The 27,231-nt window shown below is 42.9% G+C and overlaps 2 protein-coding genes across 2 annotated transcripts in view; one reads left to right on the top strand and one right to left on the bottom strand.

Moving 5' to 3' along the window:
• CA8 (carbonic anhydrase 8) overlaps positions 1 to 27,231 on the bottom strand; it is an 89,840-nt gene that overhangs the window by 46,318 nt on the left and 16,291 nt on the right. The window lies entirely within an intron of this gene.
• LOC122496116 (ubiquitin-conjugating enzyme E2 variant 2-like) lies at positions 942 to 26,571 on the top strand. Its single transcript, XM_043602258.1, is given in 3 exon segments — positions 942 to 1,199; positions 26,057 to 26,198; positions 26,201 to 26,571. Coding segments are annotated over 3 exon segments (588 nt in total). The 3' UTR covers positions 26,389 to 26,571.

Raw genomic sequence — 27,231 nt, forward strand, 5'->3', positions numbered from 1 at the left:
GGTTCTTAGTAAAGCAGCAGCTAGGTAAATCGTCCACCTGGAATGCTATCTTTCATCACTATAGCTTTTAATCAAGTTAGAATTACCACTTTAAAACACTGTCCCATTTAAATATTAGTTCTAATCCAAAAATACGTAGCTAAAATTCATCACCATGTCATTTTAGCATCAGTATTAAAACGTGAGGGGAAAATTACCATGAGAATAGTCAGTGATTTGATTTTTCTACCTCTGATTTTGTCCAGCTAGAATTCGAGATGATAAAGCTGACCACTAGAGGGCGAAAATGAAATCCTCTGCCTATAATAGAAACAGTAACCTAGAAAAAGACCACATTCGAGGCCAAGCTAGGACAGGCTCTGAAAAACCAACATGGACTGTGACCGCCCAATAAATGTAACTGTCAAGACATCGCCTCTGAGAAAACAATGTTCTATAACATTTCAATTAATAATGAAAGACAGACCAATTTTAATCTTTCCTTTTCTGGCTGTAACAATAGCCTGGGAGTCCCCGTGGTACAGATAAGTATACAGCATACAGATAAGAACTGACCGCCTTAATTAGATAAACAAAGAAGGCCCAAGGTTGAAATCTATTTTTATTCAACAAATTGCAAAGTTCCAATCAACATTTTTCTTACTTCTCATAGCAACATTACAAAGTATTTTTTTTTCTGAAACAAAAGGAGCAAAAAAAAAAAAAAAAGCATGGTTTTGTGTTTTGCTTTGCCACTCCTTGTAATTCAGCAACATCGTTACTCACACCCTGCGTTCAAAAACTGCTCCAGGGTATTTTGTGTTTAAGAAATCGAGGGTCCCCAGTCCTTAGGCATATGCTTCACACAGTGACTTGGTTTCCGAGAGGAACTTTACTGTGAAGACACGGGACAGACACTCCCTGGGCCAGGTGAGCAAGGTCAGAATCGACAGTCATCAGTCATGTTGATAGCGCACTCTCGACAGGATGCGGTGAAAACGACATTTTACCCCTCTGGTCTTCCTCCCAACAACCTGAAACCCCAGTCTAATCGTGAAGAAAATGTCAGACGAATCCCAGTAGAGGGACATTCTATAAAACGCCTGACCAGTATTCCTCAAGACCGTCAAGGTCAACAAAAGCCAAGGAAGCCTGAGAAAAGGTCGCAGACAAAAGGAGCCCAAGAAGACACGGGAATTACATGTAACACAGGATCACTGGTGAGCTCCTGAGACACAGAAAAGAAATAGCTTAAAATTAAGGAAACTGAATAAAATTAAAACTTAATGTATAGGGGTGTCTGGGTGGCTCAGTCAGTTGAGCATCTGACTCTTGATTACGGCTCAGGTCATGATCCCAGGGTCGTGGGCTCGAGCCCCGCGTCAGGCTCCGCACTCAGTGTGGATAATGGAAAATTGCCAGGACTCTTGTGTGACTAGCACAGAAGGTTCTCTCTCCCTCTCCCCCACTCGCTCACTCTATCTCTAAAATAAAATTAAAAAGTAAAAATAAAAATAAAAAAATCTTATGTACGTATACATTTTGGTCCACTAATCATAAGAAATGTAAAATGCTAAGGTAATACGTTAATAACAGGGGGACTGGGTATGGGTTATATGGGAACTTTCTGTATGTCTCCACAGTCTCCCTATAAATCTGAAAGTACTCTAAAAAGATGAAGTCTTTTTTTTTTTTTAAGGGAAATGCTGTCACCTCAGCCGACCCAAGCTAAAAAAGGATAATAACGAAAGCTCACTATGACTCTTGTGTGACTAGCACGTAACACAAAATGAAACGGCCAGAGAATCTCTACCACCTGTTGTTCATTCTGCCATCTGGGTCTTAAATAATCACCTGCGACTTGGCAGCTGAGAGGCAGAAGAGATTCATCCTTCACAATCAACAAGGGACCCAAGATTTGGAAAACAAAGCACTGTTCTGGTACCAACTGGGCACCCTCTTCTCCTGGAGGCTCTTGCTCTCGCTGTAAGACACCATTAAAGAAAGACCCCTGTTCCCCACCATTTGAACACAGTTAATTCAAGGACCAGGTTGAGGTCCAACACGTTGTGGAAATCGGCTGTAACCTAGTAGTAGTAACTCAGATGCACGATCCACTAAGGTAACACTCCACGTTTCTGCCGCCTCTCCGCTTCAGCCCTCTCCGTGCTCCCTGAGCCCCTCCTCACTCCACCTGAAGGAGTTTGCTCGGGCCCCATAACAAAGCACCAGAGACTGGGTGATGGGAACGACAGAAATTTATCTTCTCACAGTTCTGAAGGCTGACAGTCCAAGACCACGGTCAGAAGGTTTGGTTTCTTCTGAAGCCTCTTTCTTCGGCTTGTAGATGGCCACCTTCTCCCTGCGTCCTCACATCATCTTTCCCCTGTGTGTGTCTGTATCCAAATTCCCTCTTCTTATATAAGGACACCAGTTGTACTGGGTTAAGGGCCCACTCCAACAACCTCATCTTAGCCTAATTACTTCTATAAAGATTGTGTCTCCAAATATGGTCACATCCTGAAGACCTCAACATATGAATGGGGGAGGGGGGAACAATTCGGCCCATAACACCATCTATCTCACCGTTTCCTCTCTCCCCACCTTAATGAAGTGTTTTCAGAGCTCAAAAGCTTGAATTATTCACAATGACTTCTGTTCTCTCTCAGCCCCCTCCTGATTCCTACCATCTTATATTTTGCTTTATACTAGTCTTGCTTCTGTATCATAAAGCAAAGCCATAGAGACAGGAAATTATCAGTGCACAGGAAGAACTAAAAGTACCTCTGAGAGTAGCTAGAGCGTACGTAAGTCTGTCCAAGACAGGAAAGACAAGGCTGGAAGGTATAGGGGTTCCGGGGGCACAGAACTTTCGAATTTATCCTAACTGTATCTTGGGGAACACTAAGAATGTATTAGCACAGTGAGGATCATTATTACTTACGCTGCTTAGGATGAAATGTTCCCATGCCGATGTCTGTCCTTCTAAGGTCTCCTGACAGAAGGAGGGTGGAAAAGAAGTGGAAGATGGACATAGGAGACTGGAAGATAAGCTAGGAGGGTACCACAAAAGCTCCTTAATTTCATGTGTCAATGTGGCGTGGCTATGGTGCTCGGATTTTTTGGACAAATACCAGTCCAGCCGTTTTGCTGTGAAGGTCCTTTTTTTTTAATACCTATGTATTTATTTTGAGAGAGAGAGAGAATGCGTGGGGTAGAGGCAGAGAGAAAAGAGAACGAGAGCGAGCGAGAGCGAATTCCAAGCAGGCTCCACGCTGTCAGCACAGAGCCCTACGCGTAGCTCCATCTCACGAACCATGAGATCATGACCTGAGCTGAAATCAAGAGTCAGACGCTTAATTGACGGAGCCACCCAGGCGCCCCTGTGAAAGTACTTTTTACAGATGATGTGGTGGGCCTCATCCTATTAGTCGAAAGCCTGACAAGCAAAGACTGAGGTCCCCTGAAGAAGAAGCAACAGTACTTCCAGATTATAACATAAAAATTCTACCTGGGTTTCCAATCTTTGGTCTGCCTGCAGATTCCAGACTGGCCACGTGATTATAAGCAAATAAGTCAGTTACTTAAAACAAATCTCAGTGTCTCTCTCTGTGTCAGATACGTATTCTCAGCATATATTTTGTTTCTCTCGAGAACCCTAACCAATACAGGTTGCACAAACGACCAAACAAAAAGTGTGGAAACAAGTGGACGTTTAGATATGGACAATTCTAGCAGCAATATGAATAAAGACAAAGGACTCTAACAATTGAAGTGAGAGCATTTGCAATTTACTCTCCTAAACCTAAGTGTAGTTCCTGTAGGGAAGAGGAGTGGAAGGTCAAAACAACCCACATATGAACAGAAGATACAGACTAGAACTTCCACCCATTTATTTTCATCCTTTTTAAAATTTCATTTCCCTGTGCTTCCCAACATAATTGTACGAACAGAAGAAGACAGATCCAGGCAAAACCCATGTTGGTGCATGTGTATAACTTACTACTAGACATGCACGATGTTAAGGACATGTGCTCCAAAATTTGCTTAGGGACAAATGAGTGTGAATGGAGAGGCAGATGATATTAAGAACATGGCTCAGAAAACGATGAAGCGGCCAATCGAGTCCAAGGGGGGCTTAGCAGAGGTCCATGCAGACAGCCCTTAGCAGTCAAGGGAACTTGGAAGCTAACTTCAAAGCCTGACGGTACAGCCGTGCTGTGGGGTGTGAACGGTGTGCAGGGCAGTGCAGACTGCAGAGGCGGGAACAATGGGCACTTCCTCTGCAACTCCACTCCTGAATTCTTAGAGGCAACAGGCTCTCCTGAAAGATCTCTGAGCTAGCAATCCCGAATCTTAGACTCTTAGACTCAGAATCACAGCTCTTCAGCTCCGTGAACTTCACAAGTCACTAACTTGTCCGAGCCTCAGGATCTGCAACACAAGGAGAGCTGTGTCTTCCCAGCTCGGCTTCTTCACACCTCTCTCTGCCCGCTCACCATACTCTCTTGATTCTGAGATTTCTAGCACGTTTTGCACTCATCAGCATCAATTCTCTGCAGGCAGCAAAGGCATAGAGGCAGGATGAAGCATCTTGGGAATGGAGAGCACCCGACCAAGTGATGGTGACACCCAAGTATTTACGTGCCCCTGACCGTCTCCACGGAGTCTAAGGGTTAGGAGTGTTATCACTACATCTGCTGCCTACACTCTCACTCTGTCAGCGTCCCCGGGGCTCAAGGTGACAGCAAGCAGGACTCTGCCTTAGCAGCTGAAAAAGGGAGAAGTCTTCAATCAAAACAATGGGCAGTTCTCCACTCTCCCTTCACTCTCCCTCCAAGGACAAAAGGTGTTGGTCTCCTCCCACCTTGGCTGCATCTGAGTAGAAGAAAGTGGTTTTCTCTAGCAAAGCCAACTCTTTCCTCACTTCCTACTGCTCTCCCCCACCCCCACGACCGCCCAACCCCGAGGCCTCAATGCATGTGGCCTCAGATGAGTTACAAGGTAGGTATCACAGAGAACCGGAAAAGCAAAGATCCATAATTTCTCTTTCGGCATCGTGACCATCATCCCTGCCTATTAAAAAAAAAGAAAAGAAAAAAGCTGACCATCCGATAACAACTGTAAAGCATCCTTTCACAGTTTAAGAGAAAATCTTTGAGCTTCTGCTACACAGCTCACAAATTCAAATTTCCTGCAATTGATTGTGCTGCTGAGCCATTAGTACCCGTGAAACGTTAATCTTAATGTACTTAACTCACAGCAATAGATAAATTTGTCCAAAGTTATGAAACTGTGACAAGCCGCAGCCTTATAATCACTTATCTGTCACCGAGAAAAAGAAGTTTGAAGATTTCATGGCGGCCTAACAGAAAGCTATCTTCAAGATAAATGATGTTTATTATTAACATAAATAACACGACAGCACTAAAGTACAAAAGAATGAATCATGAGGAATGGAAAAAGCAGTAAATTACGGCTGAAGAGGCAATGATAACTCACAAACTTCTCTCCCCAGCCCTGTGCACTGGCTCACACAAGTTCTGTGAAAACTCTCCTCCGGTGTTTCGCGGACAATTCCTTCCGAATGGCTTCACGTCAGCTCAAGCTGAGTATCTCTAGAACGGACGGACATCAACTCCCTTACTCTTACTCTCCCGCCGTGGAGCCCCAACCTCCAGGACCTGGGACCTTGGACCCTGCCCCCCCCCCCATCTCCATCTCTGCCTTTCCCCAGCTCCTAATCATTTGCATTATAAAGCCCAACTGATTTCTCTTTCATGCAGCTCTCACCACATTCCCTCTGTTCAAAAATGTCTAATTTGCTTTATTTCCTGCCCACATGGGATCAAATTTCTTTAACCCCATCCCTCTCCATCCTAGCCATCTCCAAAACATTCAAATCACGTGTGCCTCCTGACCGTTCACAACAGCCTTCCTGTTCTGTTTAATGTTCCGCTCGCTTGGAACGGAGGCTGTCGGGAGACTCATCCAAACTCTCCCTATCTTCCTGGGCCTTGACAGGCATTTAACAGACAGATACACTGATGATGCAGATATCAGAGATGAAAAGAGGTACAACCTGACCCAACAGACACGAAGGAGAAGGGATCACCGAGGTTTCTAACCTGTATCGCTGACCAAAAATAAGAGTTCGGTTGTAGAGAAGAGTTGAAAGTTACGTCTCAACAGTCCAGCTGGTCTCCCAGGGCTAAGACGTGCAGAACGAAGAACTAACTGCCTTAAGAAGAAGGGCTGACGGTGTAGACTACAGACATCCTCAGATATCTAGACAGACAGCCTTACGGAGTCAGGTCACCCATGGGTCCAGTCATAAAAGAGACTGACAGGAGGGCAAAGACTGAGATTTTGGAAATGGTGAGATGAGGAAAAGGGGAATTTCAGACCCCAAATCTGGAGGAGGAAACCAAGAAAATTCCAAAGACCTATTAGGACAAATGAATCATTTTAGGAGAAGCGTTGAGGCTGTGCTACCAACAAAGCTACAAAGAAACAGAAGAAAATAAGGAAAGGAAAAGATGTGGGACCCATCTCCTTTTAGAGATTATTGAGAGGGCAGTGGCAATACAATGAAAGAAGCAGAGTATAAAGGCCTAAGCGTCGGGGCGCCTGGCTGGCTCAGTTGGAGGAGCATGTGACTCTTGATCTTGGGGTCATGAGTTCAAGCCTCATGAAGGGTGTAGAGATTACTTAAATAAATAAAACTTTAAGGAAGTAAAATAAAGGCCTTAGGATAAAACCAGCAGGGCAAGGCCACTCACCCAAGAAGGTGAGCGGCGAGTATCAGAAAACAAATCAAAAGGTGGCTGAAGCGACTGCTAAGTGCTCTTTCTTCAAGTAAGGAGAAACAGTATGCTTGAGTTCAAGGATAAGTCATCTTTCACTTTTCAGTGTCCTTTTTATCTATTCTTTCAACGGGTACAAGTAAAACTGGGGAGAATCACAAGCTGCTATACATTTTGATAAATCAGAAGTATTCAGGGGCGCCTGGGTGGCTCAGTCGGTTAAGCGTCCGACTCCGGCTCAGGTCATGATCTCACGGTTCGTGGATTCGAGCCCCGTGTCGCGCTCTGTGCTGAACGCTTGCTGGGAGCCTGGGGCCTGCTTCGGATTCTGTGTCTCCTTCTCTCTCTGCCCCTCCTCCACTCACGCTCTGTCTCACCCTGTCTCTCAAAGATAAATAAATGTAAGAAAAAAGAAAAAGAAGGGAAGCGTTCAATGCACCTATGAACTCAGATGCAACTGTACCTGAAAAGCATTCTTCTGCCAAACTATAGTCATTGAGAACTTTCCTCTGAGCTGGGCCACTACCTATTATAGATTCGTCAAGAAGAGACCCTGGTTTCTGGGTCCTGATTTGGGCGAACTGCTTTCCTTAGTCCCAAAGAAACGCAACGTGGGGAGAGGTACAGCTGGTCTCCCACCAGATTCTGAGTGTCAGAAGCCAAGAGTGCCACCGCACCTGTGCTCTGGCCCACTCCAAACACCCACTCTCAGAGTACTCCGGAAGAGCTATGGAATTAGAAAAAGGGAAAGAAAAGATAAGGTCTCAGCTACACCTCTGATAAGGAGAGGGCTGAAACAAAGAAGACATTAAGCATTCCAACTTAAAAAAGAACAGGAAACTGGAAACGTTTTGAGTAACAAGATGAGAGCAATAATTAACTGAAAAAGAGCAGAGAAAGCACCCCCTCTCTCCAGATCCACTCCTAATTACCTCTGCAGATAAACGGAGATTTAGTGTGTATTATTTCCAGGTGCTGCTGCCCTTTAAGATGTCATTGTCAATCTATCATGCAGCCATTATTCAGAGAAGGACATCCAAGGTGTAGACAAATATAATAGTGACAAAGGGATGTAAAGCATGAAATGGAAAATAAATTATATGAAATTCTATCTGACTGTCACTTACTTGTTATGTTTGCCTAAAAATTACGTAGCCTCTCACATGAGGTAGAAGAAAAATAGGAGGATACGTTAAAACGTTTCAGAGCAACTTCATCTACTGATTTATTAGTATCAAAAGCTATTTACAGTGCTCTTGGGGCTCAGAATTCTCAGTCCAAAAGGCACTAGAGTTCTGTGTAATCTACAAAAAGATTTTTCTCAAAGTAGAATGACCTCCTCTTGGAATGCTAATTTCTTTTGTTTACCTTGACATCGCTGCCCTCTTAGGAAGAGGGCATCTGAGTACTGTTAGGACACTTCCCTCGAAAACTGGGAGATTCCTTCAGGAAGTTCATTAACAAACATTGGAAAAAAGGCTTGCTGGAGCAGTCTTCAGAATCAAAACAAACATCGTTTTGATCTAATTCATATTTAATGTAAGATCAGAAGCAATTAAAACTGATTCTTTCGACACTGGTTTCCTTGTTTTCCGAGAAATATCCAATCTTGTTTTTTTTTTTTAAATCACCCATCTTATTTTCTGAAGAAAAGAAAATCTGAATTGCGGGCTGTGGCTGCAGTTAAATCGCTCTAACTAAACGTCTCCCTATTTCATTTGTTATTCTATGAAATAAAGAAAGCAAAGAGATGTCAAAGGGTCTTGGGGTTATAGAGCGGAAGTCATTTACAGACTGCATCTGTCTGCTCCGTCCGGTCCGTCAGCAAATAACGTCCGTATTCTTTCCCACTGCTCCCAAATAAAACCACATTTGACAAAACAGTTCTGAAATTTACTAAGCACGAATGATACCTGGGTTTTAGTGTTCACTGCCTTCAACACTGGAAATACAAAGACCTCAAATCTTTTTATTGGGGAGTACAGGGTGTGAATAAATACAAACGCAAAACTTCTACTTCAACAGAAGGAAAAGATAAGTGAGAAGCATCAGGGTGCAGCATACATTCTAGAGGATGCTCTGGGTATTTGTATTTACTTAATGTGTACTGACGTCACGTTCTCCACCAGGCGCGGTCCGTCACGAACATTCGCAAACATCTCCCTCGGTCCTCGCGATCACCTTTCTAACGACAGATGCTACTGCGACTGTCACCAACACCCATCTTAACAAGAAGGGAATGGAGGCAGAGAAGACAAAGTAGACGGCTCACAAGTGGCAGAGCGAGGACGTGGCTACGGCACCTGGACGGCAGCTCTGTGCTCCAAAGAGGCAAGGTGGAAGACATGAGCGTAGCTTTCACAGCGTGAAACGTCACACGGTGCCTAGAGGAACGACACACAGCGCTCTCTCTAGAGACCAGAAAAACCAGGGAGAAGAGAATGAATAAAGATTGTGCAAACCAGGAAACGGCTAGTCATCCAGGCAGGCTGTGTGATACTAACAAGCTCACAGGGCCGAGGTGTGAGTGCACAGCTCCCGGAGAAATTACCTGAGCTCTAAAACTCTCCACTGTCAAAGAGAGCTGATACTATCTAACGTTTCAGGCCGTTACAAGGGCAAGAGATACTATCTGGAAAGCTCCTGGAAAATATCACCTAAGTGCCGACTAGAGCCGGGGAGGGTGAGGAGAAGCAGAAGTGCCAACAGAACAGTATCGTATTAAAACTGTACTAAAAGTCTCTGAAAACAAACGTATGCTCCTCTCCCTTCAGTCTGGTTCTTTGCTCGTTATGCTGCCCGACCTCACCTATTTTATCTTGCTAAAGGTCCAAGATCACTAATAAGGCTTTTCATTACAGAAAGCTGGATCCCTTCCATCAGAGTCACAAATTCAAGTGCCTCTAAGAATGAGGCTGATCAATGAGGGGAAGTAGGGGGTGAACAGGGACGGGAGACCTGATGAACATACCCTCTCGCCTCTTCTCTTCCCACCGAGCAAATTCTCGTTGGGTCATCTTATATCCTCCCAGGTCTTCCCTTGCCATCTAGATGCCCATGATTCCAAAACCACCATCTTTCACCGAAATCTGTCTTGAGTCTAGATCCCTTTACTAAACTGCCCACTGAAATATTTTAAAATCGGCATTTCACAATTGAAGCCCGTCCACCAACTCCTCGGAGCTGTGTCCCCCGCTCTGTGCACCTTGCTCTGTCAATGGCCCCAAGCCAGAAACCTCTTTCATCCTCTTCTTCCTTCACAAAACAACCAAGAGCTATGTTCTGCCATCTTCTACCTCCTTAAAATCTCCCAGATCAGTCCACTTGACTCATTCCCACGAGCAGTTCCTGAGTTTAGATCTGCATCAGCTCTTGCCAGAATTACTGCCCAGGTCTCTCAACTTATCTCCATGTCTCCAAAGCAGGCATTTCAAATGCACCTCCCACCGTGCAGTCACCCGGTGCAAATGTGATCACGTCACTCTCCTCAGGAAGGCCCAACTAAGTCTTCTTACTGTCCCCGGGATACAATCCGAATTCCTCAATACGCAGCACAGCACAGCACAAGAATATGTCCTTCTATCAAAACACCTCTGTCAGTTTTCATCCTCCAACTTTATACACCTAATACATTGCCTATTAACCTAGTTTTCAGGAAGTATATTTTGAAGCCAATTACGATATTCAAAATATGACAACTGCACGATAAAATGCATTTATCTGAAAATGTTAAAGTCCATTTTAATCCTCACTGTACCTGAAAAGCTACTTGTCTGTTAACACAGCATGAGTACTCAGAGGCTTTTACTTTCTGAACTGCAATTATCTACAGCACAAATCAGAACCATTTTATTAGAAATATGAGAGGGCATATATCGTAGAGGGAAAAGAATGGTACTTGGTCTGAGTCTCAGCCATTACTGATGTACCTGGGGCAACTTATTTAACGCCCCATGACTTGATTATTCAACGGAAAAATACACATGACATCCAGCTCTGAGGGACATTTTAATGATTAAATAAGATACGGCATGTGCGTGGCACATGGATGGTCTTCATGAGCGTGAACGCTGTGTCCACGATTCCCTGAGGATTGCAGTAAAAGGAGTCTTGCGTTAACTCCGTGGATAGGAGGTCATGCGAGGGATGCAAAACTTTCCAACAATAAAAACATCCCCCACCTTTGAAACACTGAGAGAAGAGTGAACTCTGACGGGCTCAAGAAATAAACGTACACTCAGAAATTCATGTAACAGATTTTCGCCCAAACATTCCCGCACAAGTGCAAGGACATCCCCGCCTCTACAACGAGACGAACACTCAAGACTGCCCTCATCCTCAAGACAAAAAGGTCTGCAAAGATCCACACCTATGCTCCTCCCGCAAATTATTTCCTTATTGATAGAAGTTTTGTAATTTACTGGAAAACCGTAACAAACTAATCCAGCTCACTTGTTGCTCAAGAGAGTTGCACAAAGAACCTTTCTTCAGCAAACTCACAGTAAACTACATACATCACTTCTAGTGCTAATTAAAGGGGACCACGTTTCCCTGAAGTCTGTCTCAGACTCTCAGGCTAACACAGGAGCAATGCTACTGGGAACCAAATGCATATCAAATTATTTTAAAAGGCATTCTAGAAAACTGGGTTTTAACCTACCCCTGACCTAGAACATGGAGTCCAGGTTTCCCTTCAATGCTATGACAAGGTGAAGTATCACTCCGCTTGACTGAGATGGAACTTGTACCAAAACAACTCGGGTAAAAAAAAGGTCAACTAGGAACAGGAAAGGCATGAATGGGTGTGAACGAGAAAAAGCACAACAATTCTGATAGGAAATTTAACCTACGTTTACGTGGCAGTGCGCTTGGATTTTGCACAGCTCCTAGGACTTAGGGGGAAAACCTTTCTAAAACAGGAGGATTACATTTTACACATAATCCAAAATGAATAATCACCAGTGACCACCGTGCTTTCCGCAAATGTTCAGCGGGCAGATATGGAAACGCCAATTAGGAAATGAGAACGTCACCTATGCCTGAATTTGCCTACCAACGGGACCAATCTCTCCAGAACTGACTAGGCTCTCTGCTTGACTAGACTCTGCTTTACAACACTTATCCCCCTGGTCTGCACAGCCACGGCTGTGGAAACAGTACTTTCACTGTGCTACTCGATGCTTTATCATCTTGGCCATCCACAACCATTCTCAAAAAAGAACCTATGTAAATTCAGATGGAAACACAATCATTGTTTTCCAAAAGTCTTTATTACAGGTAGCACATTTGTTCTAGACAAATGAGATATATCAGTGAGTGAAACTGTATTTTTGCGTGTATGTGAAGTCATAGAGACATGCCCCTCCGGAAAGCAAGGACCTTCCCTGCTCGACAGTAATGTAACTCAGAAGATAATTCTGCTAAAATCACTGTGGACATGTACAGTTATTGTATTACCTTTGCTTTTACATAACACGGTATTTGATATTTTTAATTAATGTGCTGTTAAGGCTTAAGCCGGAACCAAAGCTTAATGAAACACTGTTTCCGTGGGAAAATGGTAACCACTTTCTGGAGAGCGCTCCCCCGCGCATTTTCAATGCGGCACCACCACGAAGACAAAAGCGACCACGGGCGACACTGTCCAAAGGTCGATTTATTACAGCAGGCTTAGTGAAAATGTAATGTTGTAAAAATACAAATTAAAATGCAAAAAGCACGATCACTATTAAAAATACTTACGGAGGACTCCTGCTAAATTTTGAAAGTAAGTCCAGAAGAGAGATCTTGGGGAGCACAAAGCCACTCCTCCGGTAGTGTCTAACTGGTGGGACTGGATGTTCCCACTTTCTGCAGACACAGCTGCCTCCCCTCCCCCTTCCTCGATGCAGACAGAACCTCAGCTGCATTTCTACATATCAGACCAAGTGTTTACGACAAGCCTAGAGCCCTCCTCAGCCCTACAGAGTGAGCCTGACTAAGCCAAGAGTGACAGCTTTGTCTTCTCCCTTGAAATGACCATCCCGGGAACCCGCGTGTACAGAAATTCTGGCGAATGACACCTGAGGGGAGCTCTGCTGGATGGCAGGGGTGAGGAAGACCTCTGGGAAAACATCCGGTTGCTAAAAAGAAGAGATTCCTAAGGCTGGTAACAAACCCTGTGGCCAATTAACTGGCAACAACTGCTAGAGCTGAACTACGCCTTTCCTACACAGGCTACCCTTCTAAGTGTATGCTCGCCAAACAGAATATTCACAGAAGCTCTAGTCTAACAGACCAGACCTGAATGTAATCCGAATGCCGGTCAACAGTGGAAAAAATACGCCGTCGAAAACTCACGCAGTGATATGCTACTACACAAGAAAGTAAACAAAGGAAACATACACGCTACAGTGTAGCAGACTCCAACGTAGACTTTTAAAAAACGAAGACACAGGATAACAACTACTATGTGATTCGATTTATACAAAGCCCCTAAATGGGCAAAACTTACCTATGATGCTGGAAGTCAAGATCACGGTTAACTAAACTTGGAGGAACCGTGACGGGAGCTTCTGGGATACTGGTCGTGCTCTGTTTGTTAATCTGCATGCTGGTTTTTCATAGGTATGTTTACCTTCTGAAAATGCAGTGAACTGTCTATTTGTGGTTTGGGCACCTTTCTGTACGTACGTTACTTACCTATAAGATGTTTTATTGTAAAAAACAGAGAAGGCACCAAAAGCAGAACCAGTAAGAGAAAAATTTGATATATCAGATTTCATCCAAATCAAAAAGTTTTGGACATCAAGCAACACCATCAGCAAAACGAAAACACAATGCATATGGATAGCCAACAGACACACGAAAAGACGCTCCATATATCATTAGGGAAATACAAACCAAAACCACAAGGAGAAACTCCTTCAAACCCACTAGAATGGCTCTCATCAAAAAGAAAGACAACAGCCAGTGTTGTCCAGGATGTGGAAAAATTGAAGCCCTCACACAGTGCTGACAGGATTGGGAAAATGATGCAGTCCCTTTGGAAAACAAATTAGCAATTCCTAAAATGTTAAACACAGAGCTACCATATTGCCCAGTAATTCCACGCCTAGGAAATTAGGTGTGGACTGCCATATTACCCCGAATTCCACACCCAAGAGAAGTGAAAAACTTATGTCCACGCAAAACCTTGTACGCAAATGTTCATAGCTGTATTACTCACAACAGCCAAAAAGTGGAAACAAACTGAGTGTCCGTCAACTGACAGATAAACAAAAGGAGGTATATCCACACAATGGAACGCTTTCTGGCAATCAAAGTCATCAAATACTGATACAGGTTACAACATGGATAAACGAACCTTGAAAACAGCATCGTTTGGTTACTATGAAATGTCTAGAATAGGAAAGTCTACAGGGCCAGAAAGCAGATTCCTAGTTGCCTAGGGATAGGGGTAGGGGATGAAGAGTAACTTTTTCTTTATGGGGTGATGAAACGGTTCTAAAACTAGACCATGGTAATGGCTGCACAACACTGTAAATATACTGAAGCCACTGACCTGTACAGTTTACATGGGTGAATTCCATGGTATGTAAGTTTTGCGTCAATAAAACATTTTTTTAATGCAAGAAAACAGGGGCGCCTGGGTGCTCAGTCGGGTAAGCTTCCGACTTTGGCTCAGGTCATGGTCTCACAGTTCGGTTCACGAGTTCAAGCCCCACACTGGGGCTCTGTGCTGACCACTCAGAGCCTGGGACCTGCTTTGGATTCTGTGCCTCCCTCTCTCTGCTCCTCCGCCGCTTGTAATCTGTCTCTCAGTCTCTCAAAAATAAATACATGTTACCAAAAAATTAATGCAAGAAAATGGAGTCCTCTTACAACCTTTCATCATTAGTCTGTGAGGATGTGCCACTAAGATGTGATATGGCCATCCTGCAACCCTGAATGAACATTTCCAGGAAAGGGCCAAAGTCCTGAAATGACTTAGCAGGAAAACAAAGCAGCTGGCCCTTCAAAACACGGCTTAGCAGCTGAATTAACCAACCCAGGAGCTGCCCTTTAGAACTTTTCACAACGTGGAAGGAAAAATGTCCGACGCTTTCTGAGTTGCAAGGTGCTCCTCTAAAAGGGATACAGGATGCTGAACAAAAGCACTCCCTTGGTTTCTGACATCAAATCTTTTAGAAGGACACACAGCCAAAGAACTTAATACATAAAAGAAAAATTTTATTTCGAGTCAAATTTGGGGTTCTGGTAGACAAAATGTAGCATTTCTTGAAAAGTAAAATTATGTCTAAGAACAGACAAAAGTATATTGAGCTTTGTGCTCTGATCTAGGGCTTTTCAGAAAACATTCTAAGACGCATTTTCTATATCATCATTTTTAATACCCTGAAATATAAAGACATGAGGCACGGAAACCGGTTATCAGCAAGCAGAAAATGTATCATCAGCTAAAGCAATTTTAGGAGTGTAAATCTAGTCCTAAATCTTATACTCACATTAATATTTCTTAATAATAAGCAGTGGATTTTATTATTGGTTTATTGTTGAAGTAAGTAGCTTAGTAAGTTTCAAGGATGGATTAATTATTGGTGTGGATAAAGAGAACACATGCTACCACAATCGTTACAATCATAGTATGTAAACCGGTGGCCATTACCTAGGATTAAGAATATAATTTCCCCTTGGTAAAATACTGCACGATTAAGCTTACTCAGGAACATTACATATTCCTATGATACCAATAAGCAGTAGTGACAGGATACCAAATGAAAGTTGTAACTGTTTTCTCATGACATTGATACAGCGTGCTCTTTTATAGGAACTCATTTAGCTGGAGTCAGATTCAAACAGATACATAAGTAAACAGTATCAGCTGCTCTAGTAAATGCCGAACGGTGGCCTCCCTTCTGAGTTACCGATCCGCATTTCTAGCCTCTTCCTGGGCATTTCCACTTGGATGAAAGGCAGCTGTCCAACTCAAAACATATCAAAGTATACACCAGGGTTTTCCACCAAAACCGGCCCCCTCTCTGGCATTCCTCTAAGAGGCCCACCATTTTTCCAGCTATGGAGGCTCAAATCTTAGAGGAATCACGACTGCTCCTTTCACCTGATCTCCAAACAAGCTAGCAAAACTCTTGGTGAGCTCTGAATGCTCTCTCCCCACATCATTTCTCACACTCCCTTCTTTTTTTGTCAAAGCCGATGACATCCTAGGTGACGTCATGACTTCCCCAAAGCATCACATGACTGATCGATGAAAATGGTTACATTTCACCAGAAGTACCGTTTTGAGAAGGAAAGTGATTTCTGCGTATTTTGTCACCGGTGCGTTGTCCCTAGTACCTCAGACTGCCTGCAACTCATATAGTAGGTGCTCAACAAATATTTGGTGAATGCATGAAAAAATGTGTAACTGTGAAATGCAGAACAGCGATCCCCACCGCCCTTAGTGAAATGCCACATATACATCACCTTTCTGACCAAAGAAAAGGATACCAATATCAACCTGACATTTAAGGGTTTCCATTCTTTGTTCCACCCTGCCATTCAAGATTTATCTCCAGCTATTTAATTTCTAGATCCCCTAAACTCCAGCTACATTACTATAAAATAGCCATATGTATGGTACACATATACAGAATTTATGTTTAAATAACCATATATATGTATTATTAAATTACCGTGAAATGCAATGGAGAAAAACAAGTAGGTTAAGGAAAGCTAAAGTCAGCCTCTCTGCTTATGTGACATCTGAACAGAGACCCAAAGGCGCTGAAGGAGCAAGTTAATGGCTACCTGGTGGAAGAATATTCCAGACAGGGGAATTGCAAGGACAAAATCCCCCAGGTGGGAGAAGGTCCCAACTGTTCTATTTATGTCCTCAGAACCTGGGTACGATGCCTAAAACTTTACCATCTATTCTTTCAGTCACTTATTTATATTTATTTAGAGCCCTCTCTATGCCAGGAACTGAGAGTCTATCGGAAATCAAACTTCCCAATGTGAAAATTCCTCCAATTCATCTTTGAGTTCAACTGTATAACAATCTCAACCAATCTCAAATTCAGCATGACTTCAGTTGGCCTTGACATCTTTGCTTCAATTCCCTTTCCCTCCTGGCATCCCCATGCCATTTCACAACACACAGTGCTCCCCAGCCTCCCGCTCAAAGTCTCCATTCTTTTCTTTTTTTTTTAGTGTTTATTTTGAGAGAGAGAGAGAGAGAGAGAGAGAGAGAGAGAGAGAGAGAGAGAGAGAAGGCACACACCGGGGAGGGGCAGAGAGAGAGAAGGAGAACAGGAATCCCAAGCAGGCTTCATGCTGTCAGCACAGAGCCCCACACAAGCCTTGAACCCATAAACAGCGAGATCATGACCTGAGCTTAACCGACTGAGCCACCCAGGTGCCTGTCCATTCCTTTTTTGACAAGTGTGACATGAGGTACATGCTTACTATTATCCACCCCCAAATTATAGTATTTGGTCAGTCCAATTTTATGTCTACTATCTTCCCCAATGCCCCTGCTCCCCGCCCCCCCCCCGAAAAAGGCTGGGAAAGAGAGGCAAAACAATCTGCCATTATCTCAAATCTTTGTCCCCACAGGATTCAATATTTACTCAGTAAGGGATGCAACCGAGATGTTTCTGATATTAGACTCAAATAACAAAGGATAATTCTTCCTATAAAGACGGTTCAAACTTGACTGGAACCTAGTTCTCCAGAGCCTTTTGGCTCAGCAGAGCAGTAACCCCCGTAACACAAGTCCTAATAACCTAAAACAAAATGCTGTGTTGTCTGCACAAATACGGTTTTCACGATGAATTCACAATAAAATCTCTAATAAAATTTAGATATATAGAAATATAAATATCCGTGTAATTTGATGCATCTTCACTTATGGTGTTCCTCGTCAATATCCTATTCCTGCCACATTCTTTAGTTTTTAAAATCCAGCGAGTTCTAAGGGCCATCAGGTGCCCTGACAGCGCACGGACATCCATGTTAAAAAATAACCCGGCCAGAGGAAAGGAGGAGAGACTCCAGGAACAGCCACTGCCAAGAGCAAGCCTAGCGATTCCAAGGAGCACAGATATCAAGAGAAACGTCTCTTCCAAAACAACACCCAAAAGGAGAGGCTCTCCTGGATGCTGCCTAGGAAACCCGGGCAGAAATACATGTGACCCTGTGAGGATCAATACAGCCAGACCATCAAGCTAAAAGGAGGGGATGAAAATTCCAAAGCTGAAAATTCTTTCCCTGGGAAAACAAATCAACTCCAACTAACAGGAAACACAAACTAAACTCTGGTAATCCTCAGTTTTAATTCGCTTTTCTGTTGTGTGGAGAAAGATCAGCCCTGCTTTCATTAAGACTCACATTGTGTGAGGCTTAGTAGGACTTCAAGTGCTTTTCTCTCTTCACCTTCTCTACGGCTGAGAGCATCTTTACAACCTTTCAAGGAACTGCTACCCCAACTCCTGTTGTTTTTTTTTCCCCTAATTTGCGAGTATTCTGGGATTAAAAACAATATGGATTGAAATGAGTCAAGTGACACTTGTATTAATTCAAATGTATCAGCCTCTCTCCACCATGGTACCTCGCTTTCTGACTCCCTGATTTTCCGATTCGTTGTCCCATGACTATCTCAGCTACAGAAGGTCCACTTCTCAGCATCACACTGGCCTTTTCTGATCACTCGCCAAGCCCCAGTGCACCTGTCCTTTACAAAATTCCTGCATCCACCTGTCCTTTTTTCGTATCGTTTTTATCCTGCAAACTCCTACCCAATCGTCAGGGCCCAGCTCCAATAACCGTTCTTTTCCACAGCCCTCCCTGAGTCCAGCAGAAAGCCACTATTCCGTGGTGTCGGTTCCCTTTTAGATGTCATCATTTTTCATAGGCCTGTCACTCTGCTGGGAACATGAACCTCTTCTAGACCTGGATTATTTTTCATTTATTGTTAAAGGTCGGCACCACACCCAGCAGCAAACACACAGCAGCTGCTCCCTAAATGCGTTTCGAATCACTTTTCATTTAACCTTTCTGCTGTTATCTCTTCACGTGTTTTTATCTTAATCCAACCTCTTCCCACCAGACTACAGAATCACCGCACACAAGTATTGGTGTCTTACATGCTGTGTATCTCACAGGGTTTGGTACTTGACAGGTGTTTGTGAACCGAATGGTAGGGAACAGTCCGCCATCCTGCCTTCCTATGAGACTCAAAACCCAGTAGTATCTTTCTTCTCACTTGCCCATGGGGAAAACAGTGCCTCAGAGAGAAAGGCTCAAAGGAGGCAACCCACTGGAGCTCAGCTGAGGAAACAGTAACAGACATTACTAATGGCACAGCCTTTATTCACTAGAGAGACCCAAGTCCTTGACCGATACAGGCAAGCTCGAGGTTGGCCAGAAAACAGCAAGATTGGGAGCAGAGTTAAAGCACGTCATGGCTGATAAGCTAATTAGAAACAATGCCCACTGATAAAAATCTGTGATTATTTGTTCTCCATGACAAGGTGGATAAGTGACATTTGTTCTTAAAAATTACTGCAGAATAGTTCCAGCACCGTGCAACCCAAATTCAGAATAGGATTAATGATTTAAGCCTTGGACTTAGGTCACAATTTGGGGGAAGTAAAACAGTTCTTTTTATAAATACATTTATATCTTTGGTTTAAACAACTGGCCCAAGCTGAGATGCTACATTGGGCAGAAACCCCCCCACGTAGGATAGAAAGAAAGAAAATAAATCCTGCACATGCATCAAAATCCTCGCTGACTCCATCTCCCAGCTCCTTCTAGAAAGGAGGAGACTGTGCGACTATCTTAGGTACAAAGGAGCAGCTAGCAAAAAGGGATTTGGTCCCAGATGATTAAAATGAACAAACCGGAATAAAAGGAAACCGCCCTCTCGCCGCTGATTCCCAAACGGAGTTGGTCTCTTGCTCCAGTGCCATCAAATTTTAAAGGTTAAGTGGGAGAATTTTTAAGAGTCTGTCTTAGGGGCGCCTGGGTGGCTCAGTCGGTTAAGCGGCCAACTTCGGCTCAGGTCATGATCTCATAGCCCGTGAGTTCAAGCCCCGCATCGGGCTCTGTGCTGACAGCTCAGAGCCTGGAGCTGTTTCGGATTCTGTGTCTCCCTCTCTCTGTCCCTCCCCCGTTCATGCTCTGTCTCTGTCTCAAAAATAAATAAACGTTAAAAAAAAATTAAAAAAAAAAAAAAGAGTCTGTCTTATCAACAGGAAATGCCTCTTCCCTGTTGCCCGTTCCTAGAAAGAGGGATTTTGCCTCAACAAGGCTGGCCTTCCTCTCCGCTCTTTCAACTAACCCCTTCCTCTTTTTTCTTTTCCTCTTTTGAAATGAGAGCTACCTTAGAGAGCAGGCTAATACACCCTGCCACCCGCCCCTTGCCTGTAACTAGGTGGGCAGAGCCTCTTCCTTCTACGCTACGTCTCCAGTATAGTTCTATTCACAACAGAGGTAATGTTTTGTTCTCCATTTGATGACTCTAATAATGCCCTATTTCTTACTTGTTCAAAACCCAGGCTGGAGAAAGGGATCCCTTTATAGATCTCCTCAGAGAACTCATCAATTTAGAGAACTCATCAAGGAACGTTCACGAGAAATACATTAACTCTGAAGCCAAATAAATTGGTTCCACTGAATAAGCTCTATCAACCAGAGCTCTAAGTGACTCGTTAACTGGGTTTAGAGAACATGCTTGCCTCAGGGCCCCAAGTGAACACATTAATTGATGAAAAAAGGTCCATCTTTCATCTGTCGGGTCCTACAAGCATAAATGTCTTCCTTCTATATTTAATGTGTATATTAACAGTTTAAAATCTGGATTTCTTTTTTTCTACTCAAGGCTTCTAAAAAACAAAAAACAAAAAACCCGAGACAACTATACTATCATAAATTACATTTACATACACTGCAGCTAATTATGCCCTTAAAATGCTTTTACAAAGTACTTTAAGCGAACACCAGATTGTGTTTAAACCACCATATGAGATACTCAGTGCGTGGTGCCTCCAATATTACACCATTAATTTTTACAGCCTCTCCCTAAGTTCCATAAGGGTTAAGTACAACTGTATTATCTTTATGTCCCAGCAAAGGAACTGAACTTGAATGGCTACAAAGAAGTCCTATAGCAAATACCATGGTGAGCTGGAATCCGAGTGGGGCTTTCTCTGATGGAGAGTACCGATCACCAGAGCAGGCTTCCTTCTGGGAAACCACAGCACCAAAAGTTCCAATTTCCCACAGGGTCCATGGCCCAACATTCTAGGATTCCATAGTGAGTTCCTGTTGTGCACAACACGAAGAAGCTAAAAGGAGACATGTTTTCAAGCACAGCAAAGCTGTGGCCAGGGCACAAGCACAATTATCTTACCAATACCACTGTGCCATTTTAAGCTGTCATTCTTAAATACCAAAAACAAACAAACAAGCAAAAAACCCCACACCTTATGTAGTTTCTATACTAATTAAGATCTTCTGGAATTAAAAATCTTTCAATAGTCTCCCATTCGATTAGAAGTTTTATCATGCCAATACTCACCTGACACAGGAAATATTTATTTGATTTTCACTACAAAATAGAATGGTGATATAAATTCTACTGCATGTGCATGCACCATAATCATAAAAACATGTCTCAGGGAATATATTGACTAGACTTGTAGAGGACAATATATTCAAGTAAAGGGTGGAACAGGGGTTTCAAAGAAAACAAAAGACTTTTTTCTCCATTCATATTCCATGTAATAACAACAAAAAAAAGCCTTTTGTTTTCCCCTTAGGAACTTTTCACTAGATTTTTTAAAATAATTTTTTAAAGTTTATTTATTTATTTTGAGATAAAGAAAAAAAAGAGAGAGTGGGTGAGGAGCAGAGAGAGGGGTGGGGAGAGAATCCCAGGCAAGCTCTGCCGTCAGCACAGACCGAGCCCTGTCTGGGGCTCAAACTCACAAACCATGAGGTTACGACCCGAGCCGAATTCAACAGTCCAACGCTTGACCAAATGAACCACCCAGGTGTCCCTTAACTAGATTTTTACCATCACAATCACAATTGCCCCTTGATGTCCTCCCATCTCTTCCTCATGGTAGGAATAATAATAATAATAATAATAATAATAATAATAATGGAATAATGACACCTTCCTAATATACTAAAAGGTTTACTCCTTGCCAACTTTGGAGCTACTTTTGAACCCTCTTCATAGACAGGAACATCTGAAGAGGTTTACTACCTTGCCCAAGGTCACAGAGCTTGGATCTGAATCTTGGATTTTCTGATGTACCGGCCTAAACTCTCACCAACCCCAGCACACTGACCCCTCCCCATCCCATCCCACTGGTAATCTATAGGTAGGTAATGGGGCAGCAGCACTGGCCCGGGGGTTCCAGCAGCTTTTCAGAATCTAGACCTTTCCTAACTTGCCCCCCCCCCCCCGCCAACCATCAAAACTTTCCAATCCTGTGTCTTGCTGATTCTAATTTTGTTAGGTTATCGCAGTTAAATTAACCCTGTGGCAGAGTTACACCTGACACAGTGCCTTTCACATACTGGTCAATAAATGTTTTGTTTGGTTGACAATCATTTACCTTTCAAATAATATATTTGCTTTCTAGTAAGTATCTTCAAAACCTTCCTGTAATTAACTTCTAATAGCCTGAGTTTGCATACTGCATAGACAGGGTAGAGGGGATAAGGCCCTTTAACACTGATTTGAAAGCTCATCAATTTAGGGGGAAAGGGGGGGGGGAGATAAATTGCATACAAATGCATTTGCACTCCCCCCAGTGCAATAACCTCCACTGGCTGTCTTTGACACTCATCGCTGTATCCCTATCACTTAGCCCAGAGCCTGAGCAGTAGGTTCCCAAGAAACACTTGATTGGATGCATGGATGCATGGATGCATGGATGCATGGATGCATGGAAAAACAACAGATGAATAAACTGATGAATAGATGGAAAGGAGTTAAAGGTGGCTGCTTGGTTATGGACTGTATATTTAAATCAGAGTCTATTTCTTACCTGAAGTCGCACTAAGAGATCTATTTTACTGTAGAATTTATATCTGTTAGAACCCAATTTAAAATATTTTCTTCTTGCAAGTCTATAAATTATTTACACCTATTACACCTGTAAATTAATTATACACCATATACGTTTACAGAAACAATTTTCCATTTTGCACAAATTTGCCTTACTTGTAAAAAATATACATATAAATGATTCTTCCAAATTTAGTTTGCCGAAAACATTTTATACATCTTCAAACAACAACAAAGAATAATCTACTAAAAGAAATAGTTGCAAATATAAAATGAAACGTAGCTTCAAAGACGACTCAAAGGTCAAACTGGCCTCGTGCACTTCTATTTCTAAGTGGGAATGGAAGATTGCCACATCATGTGGTTCAGCGAAAAGAACATTTCTGTTTGCTCAACACTGTAATTTATTTTCTCTTCAGTAAACTGTGAAGTTTCTACTCTAAATACATTTTCATAAATGAGAAAATAAACATGCTAAATCAAAGCAGGAACTGTGATTTTTATGTAGTAAAAATGCAAGTGTTCACCAGAATTCAGGAAACATAAAATTTGTTTTTATTTATCTTTTTTTTTTACCCAGATATGAGAGGGAGTTTCCGCAATTATGACCACAGAGAGGCCACAACACAAGGTTCTAATTCCTTCATCTGTTTTTCCGTGAGGCTCAATCTGCTAGCCCTGTGGAATATTCCAGGATGCCAAATTATAATCATAACAATCATATGTACAATTTGTTCCTTTTTTCTGATCAAAATAATACAATTTCCCAAAGAAGCTGAACATTCAAACTTTGAGTCATTTCCTTTAGTATCAGTCTTACCTCCTCTTTCCCTTTTTTCTTCTAAAGCAACCTCAATCCCAAGTATTAACTACCATTACAAATACAATCTCAAACTGGAGTTGATTTTTCTAGGAATAATGGGCTTTGGAAAGTGGGCGGCTGGGGGGGGGGGGGAAGCACTCCTTGGAGAAGTCAGATAATAGGCCTTGTGATCCCTGCCATTGCCTGAGCTAGTCCCCTTCTTCTCCAGACCTTGGTGAGCACCCCAGCAAAGCGGAGGGACTACCTCATCCATTACATCCACGCCGGTTCTCGAGGGGCAGCAAGGGTCCCAACCTTCACGACCCCACACTGCTATACCTTCACAAAGCCACTCTGAATTTTGTCTTCACAGCCAGTAAGGCCAGGGGACTATGCCACAGCTTCAGCACGGTCCTATGCAAGGTGACAACACTCCCATCTCTGAATGGGGGTGCATGCACACATACAAGACCCTCTCAGGCATGCTGGGGGTGGGGGGAGGCAGGGAGACAAAGACTGTTGTGTTGTCTCTTGTCGATCTAACCCATTAGAGAAAAGACCAGCAGCAGAGGATGACTCTTTTTTAAGTGGAATATTTAATTAACTAAAACACCCCCTGTTCCACCCGGGCCATACATTATGGCTTCCACCAAGTTGCCCTGTGACCCTTAATCTTTAGGAGCTTCAGATTTCTCCTATGTTAAACAGGAGTTTGTGCTGGGTGATCTCTGAAGTTCCTTTTAAAAATAAATTATTGGGGCGCCTGGGTGGCGCAGTCGGTTAAGCGTCCAACTTCAGCCAGGTCACGATCTTGCGGTCCGTGAGTTCGAGCCCTGCGTCGGGCTCTGGGCTGATGGCTCAGAGCCTGGAGCCTGTTTCCGATTCTGTGTCTCCCTCTCTCTCTGCCCCTCCCCCGTTCATGCTCTGTCTCTCTCTGTCCCAAAAATAAATAAACGTTGAAAAAAAAAATTTTTTTTAATAAAAAAAATAAATAAATAAATTATTTAACTATATATCTTATAGATCTAATCTCATCATATTTTTCTCACTGAAGTCAAGGGAAGTCTCTATTTCGGAAGCGAGTCTCAAACACGAAGCTCTATTTGAGACATCCGTGGGAATAAAGTAACTTGAACAGATCCCCCCGCCTTTCACTGTTGACCATGAAAACTCTTCCTGGTGCTCCCCAGAGCCCGGAAAATTGACAAAGGCCTTTCAGTCAGGCAAATATACGAGCATGCAAATAGCTTAGGAAAAGCAAAAGGCCTGATCATTTTTACTAAAGGAAAACTTAAATGGTAGACACTAGTATTTGCCTGAAAAGAAAAGAAAAGTACAGGATACACAGAAGACCCGGGACTTGGAGAGTGGAGAGTGGAATATTCAGAACTGGTACGGTATCGGGAGACACACTGTTCAAAATGTTCTATTGGCCTGGGGCGCCTGGATGGCTCAGATGGTTAAGCATCCAACTTCAGCTCAGGTCGTGATCTCACAGTTCGTGAGTTCGAGCCCCGCGGTGGCCTGTGTGCTGACAGCTCAGAGCCTGGAGCCCGCTTCGGATTCTGTGTCTCCCTCTCTCTCTGCCCCTCCCCCGCTCACGCTCGCTCTCTCTCAAAAATAAAAAATTAAAAAAACATTAAAAAAAGTTTTAACAAATGTTCTGTTGGCCTATTTCACAACCAAGGCCTAGACTCTTCACAACTAAAGAGTCCTGCTCTGCACAAACTTACTTTTTTTTTTTTTAATATTTACCTAATGCGCCCAACTTCCCATAAATAGCTGGTATGTGGCTCAATTACCGCTGAGTCCTTTCAGAGAATACAGAGCAATAGCTTCTCTTTAAATATACAAGATAAAAATAAGAATCTGTCCTACAACATGCTCTTCCTTGGTAATTCACTCTCAAATTACAAACTTTTAGGCCCAGAGGGCAAGAAAGACCCGCCCGCCATGCATGACCTCCTGCTGGTCTGTGGGCAGGACCAGTGCCCTTCCTGACAAGACTATCATTCATCTATAGTGAAATGAGAAAACAGAACTAAGGTTACGAGTTTTTTAAAAGCTAAGTCTGTTCAACTTACAGGTCCGTGTTCATTCTCAGACTATATCCTTCCTACACTCAGCTAGTAAAGATAGGTTCTCTCTATGAAATGATGAGGACAGTATAGTTAATAATGTTCGTATTTAAAAGAAAATAAAACTTGGCCACACTATCTTTTTCCCCTCCTCTAATTTTTTTTTATTTCATTGTTCCTAAAATCTAAATGCCTGGGAAGCACTCTTCCATGGAAGTATTAAAGTAGCAACTCATGGGTGAAGATCAATCATAATTTACCAAGAGTTCTACGGACCACAACGTTAGGCTACTTGAAGTAGAAAAGCAGCTGAGACTCTTCTTAGACAAGTGGCGGAAACAGAACATACAGCCTGAGAGTTGAATGTGACCCTAAATACCTAGCAGTTCCTCCAGTGGTTAGATCTGTAACAAAAATTAATGTGAATGGAATAAATTATCCTTATGGTATGGTGAGTGAACGCAATATACCGCTATGGCAAAATGACAACATTCTTACAGGATTCAGGTTGGACTTCAAGAGCCATGGTATCTAATGATGTCTAAAGAGAATGTGAAGGTTTTGCAGCCACCAGAAGGACAAAGACACAGGAATTCATTTGACTGGATCTCAGACTTCTCTGCAATCAACAACCTCGCCCTCCTGTTCCCATCTTGATTCAGTACCACAATGCAAAACCTCCACACGTTAAGTAAGAGAATTCCAGCTGGTAGACATGACTCAGACATTTCTAAGAATGTAGTTAACATGTACAAACTCATTAGGTGTTCAGCTAACAGGAAGAAAAGTGCAGCACAATTTACTTTTCTCTTGCTAAGGCACTGTCCTCTGAGCACAAACCTGGAGTACGAACAACAGAATTCAGGTTTACGGGACGAAAACAGCAAGAATGTCAGACGCTGTGGAAGCTCATCTGTGTCTCAAAACTAAGAAGTTCAAGAAGCAAAAGCAGAAATGGTGTGCCTTATCCACCCCACTTAGCAAAAGAGCTGCAGTTTAAACTGTCTGAAGTCACAAACCGTGTCAATATTTGAAGGGATGTGGGTGCTGGCTACTAGTGCCATCAAAAACCTTCAGAATTGTTTTTACTGTATATGTTCATAACTTTAAAAAGTTAGCGGGGAGACCGATGAATGACTGTTAGAAGCCATTCTTATGTTTCACGTAAGACACGTGGTCAATATTTGTTTGTAGTGTTTAGTAAGCCATTCATTTCAGGTTAAGTGAAATCAATAAAAGGAAAGTATGTATAGATAGGTGATCTGGAGATTAAAGTTAGTCTTTAAGTATAAATAAAATATGGAAAGTATCTTTAAGAAACACTTTTTTAATAACACGCCCAAAAGGGTACTGGATACCCTCCCTCTCCACTGTCCTATTTGCCATGCCCTTGTGCTCCAGGTGGCCTGTGAGGGCAGTTCAGGACCAGGGGACGAGTGGCAAGTCACCTACCTATCTCCACATCAGCCATCTCGTTCCCTCTTGGAGTATTCTACAGGG

Source organism: Prionailurus bengalensis, chromosome F2, assembly GCF_016509475.1.
Source record: "Prionailurus bengalensis isolate Pbe53 chromosome F2, Fcat_Pben_1.1_paternal_pri, whole genome shotgun sequence".
In the NCBI taxonomy this organism is placed as follows: domain Eukaryota; kingdom Metazoa; phylum Chordata; class Mammalia; order Carnivora; family Felidae; genus Prionailurus; species Prionailurus bengalensis.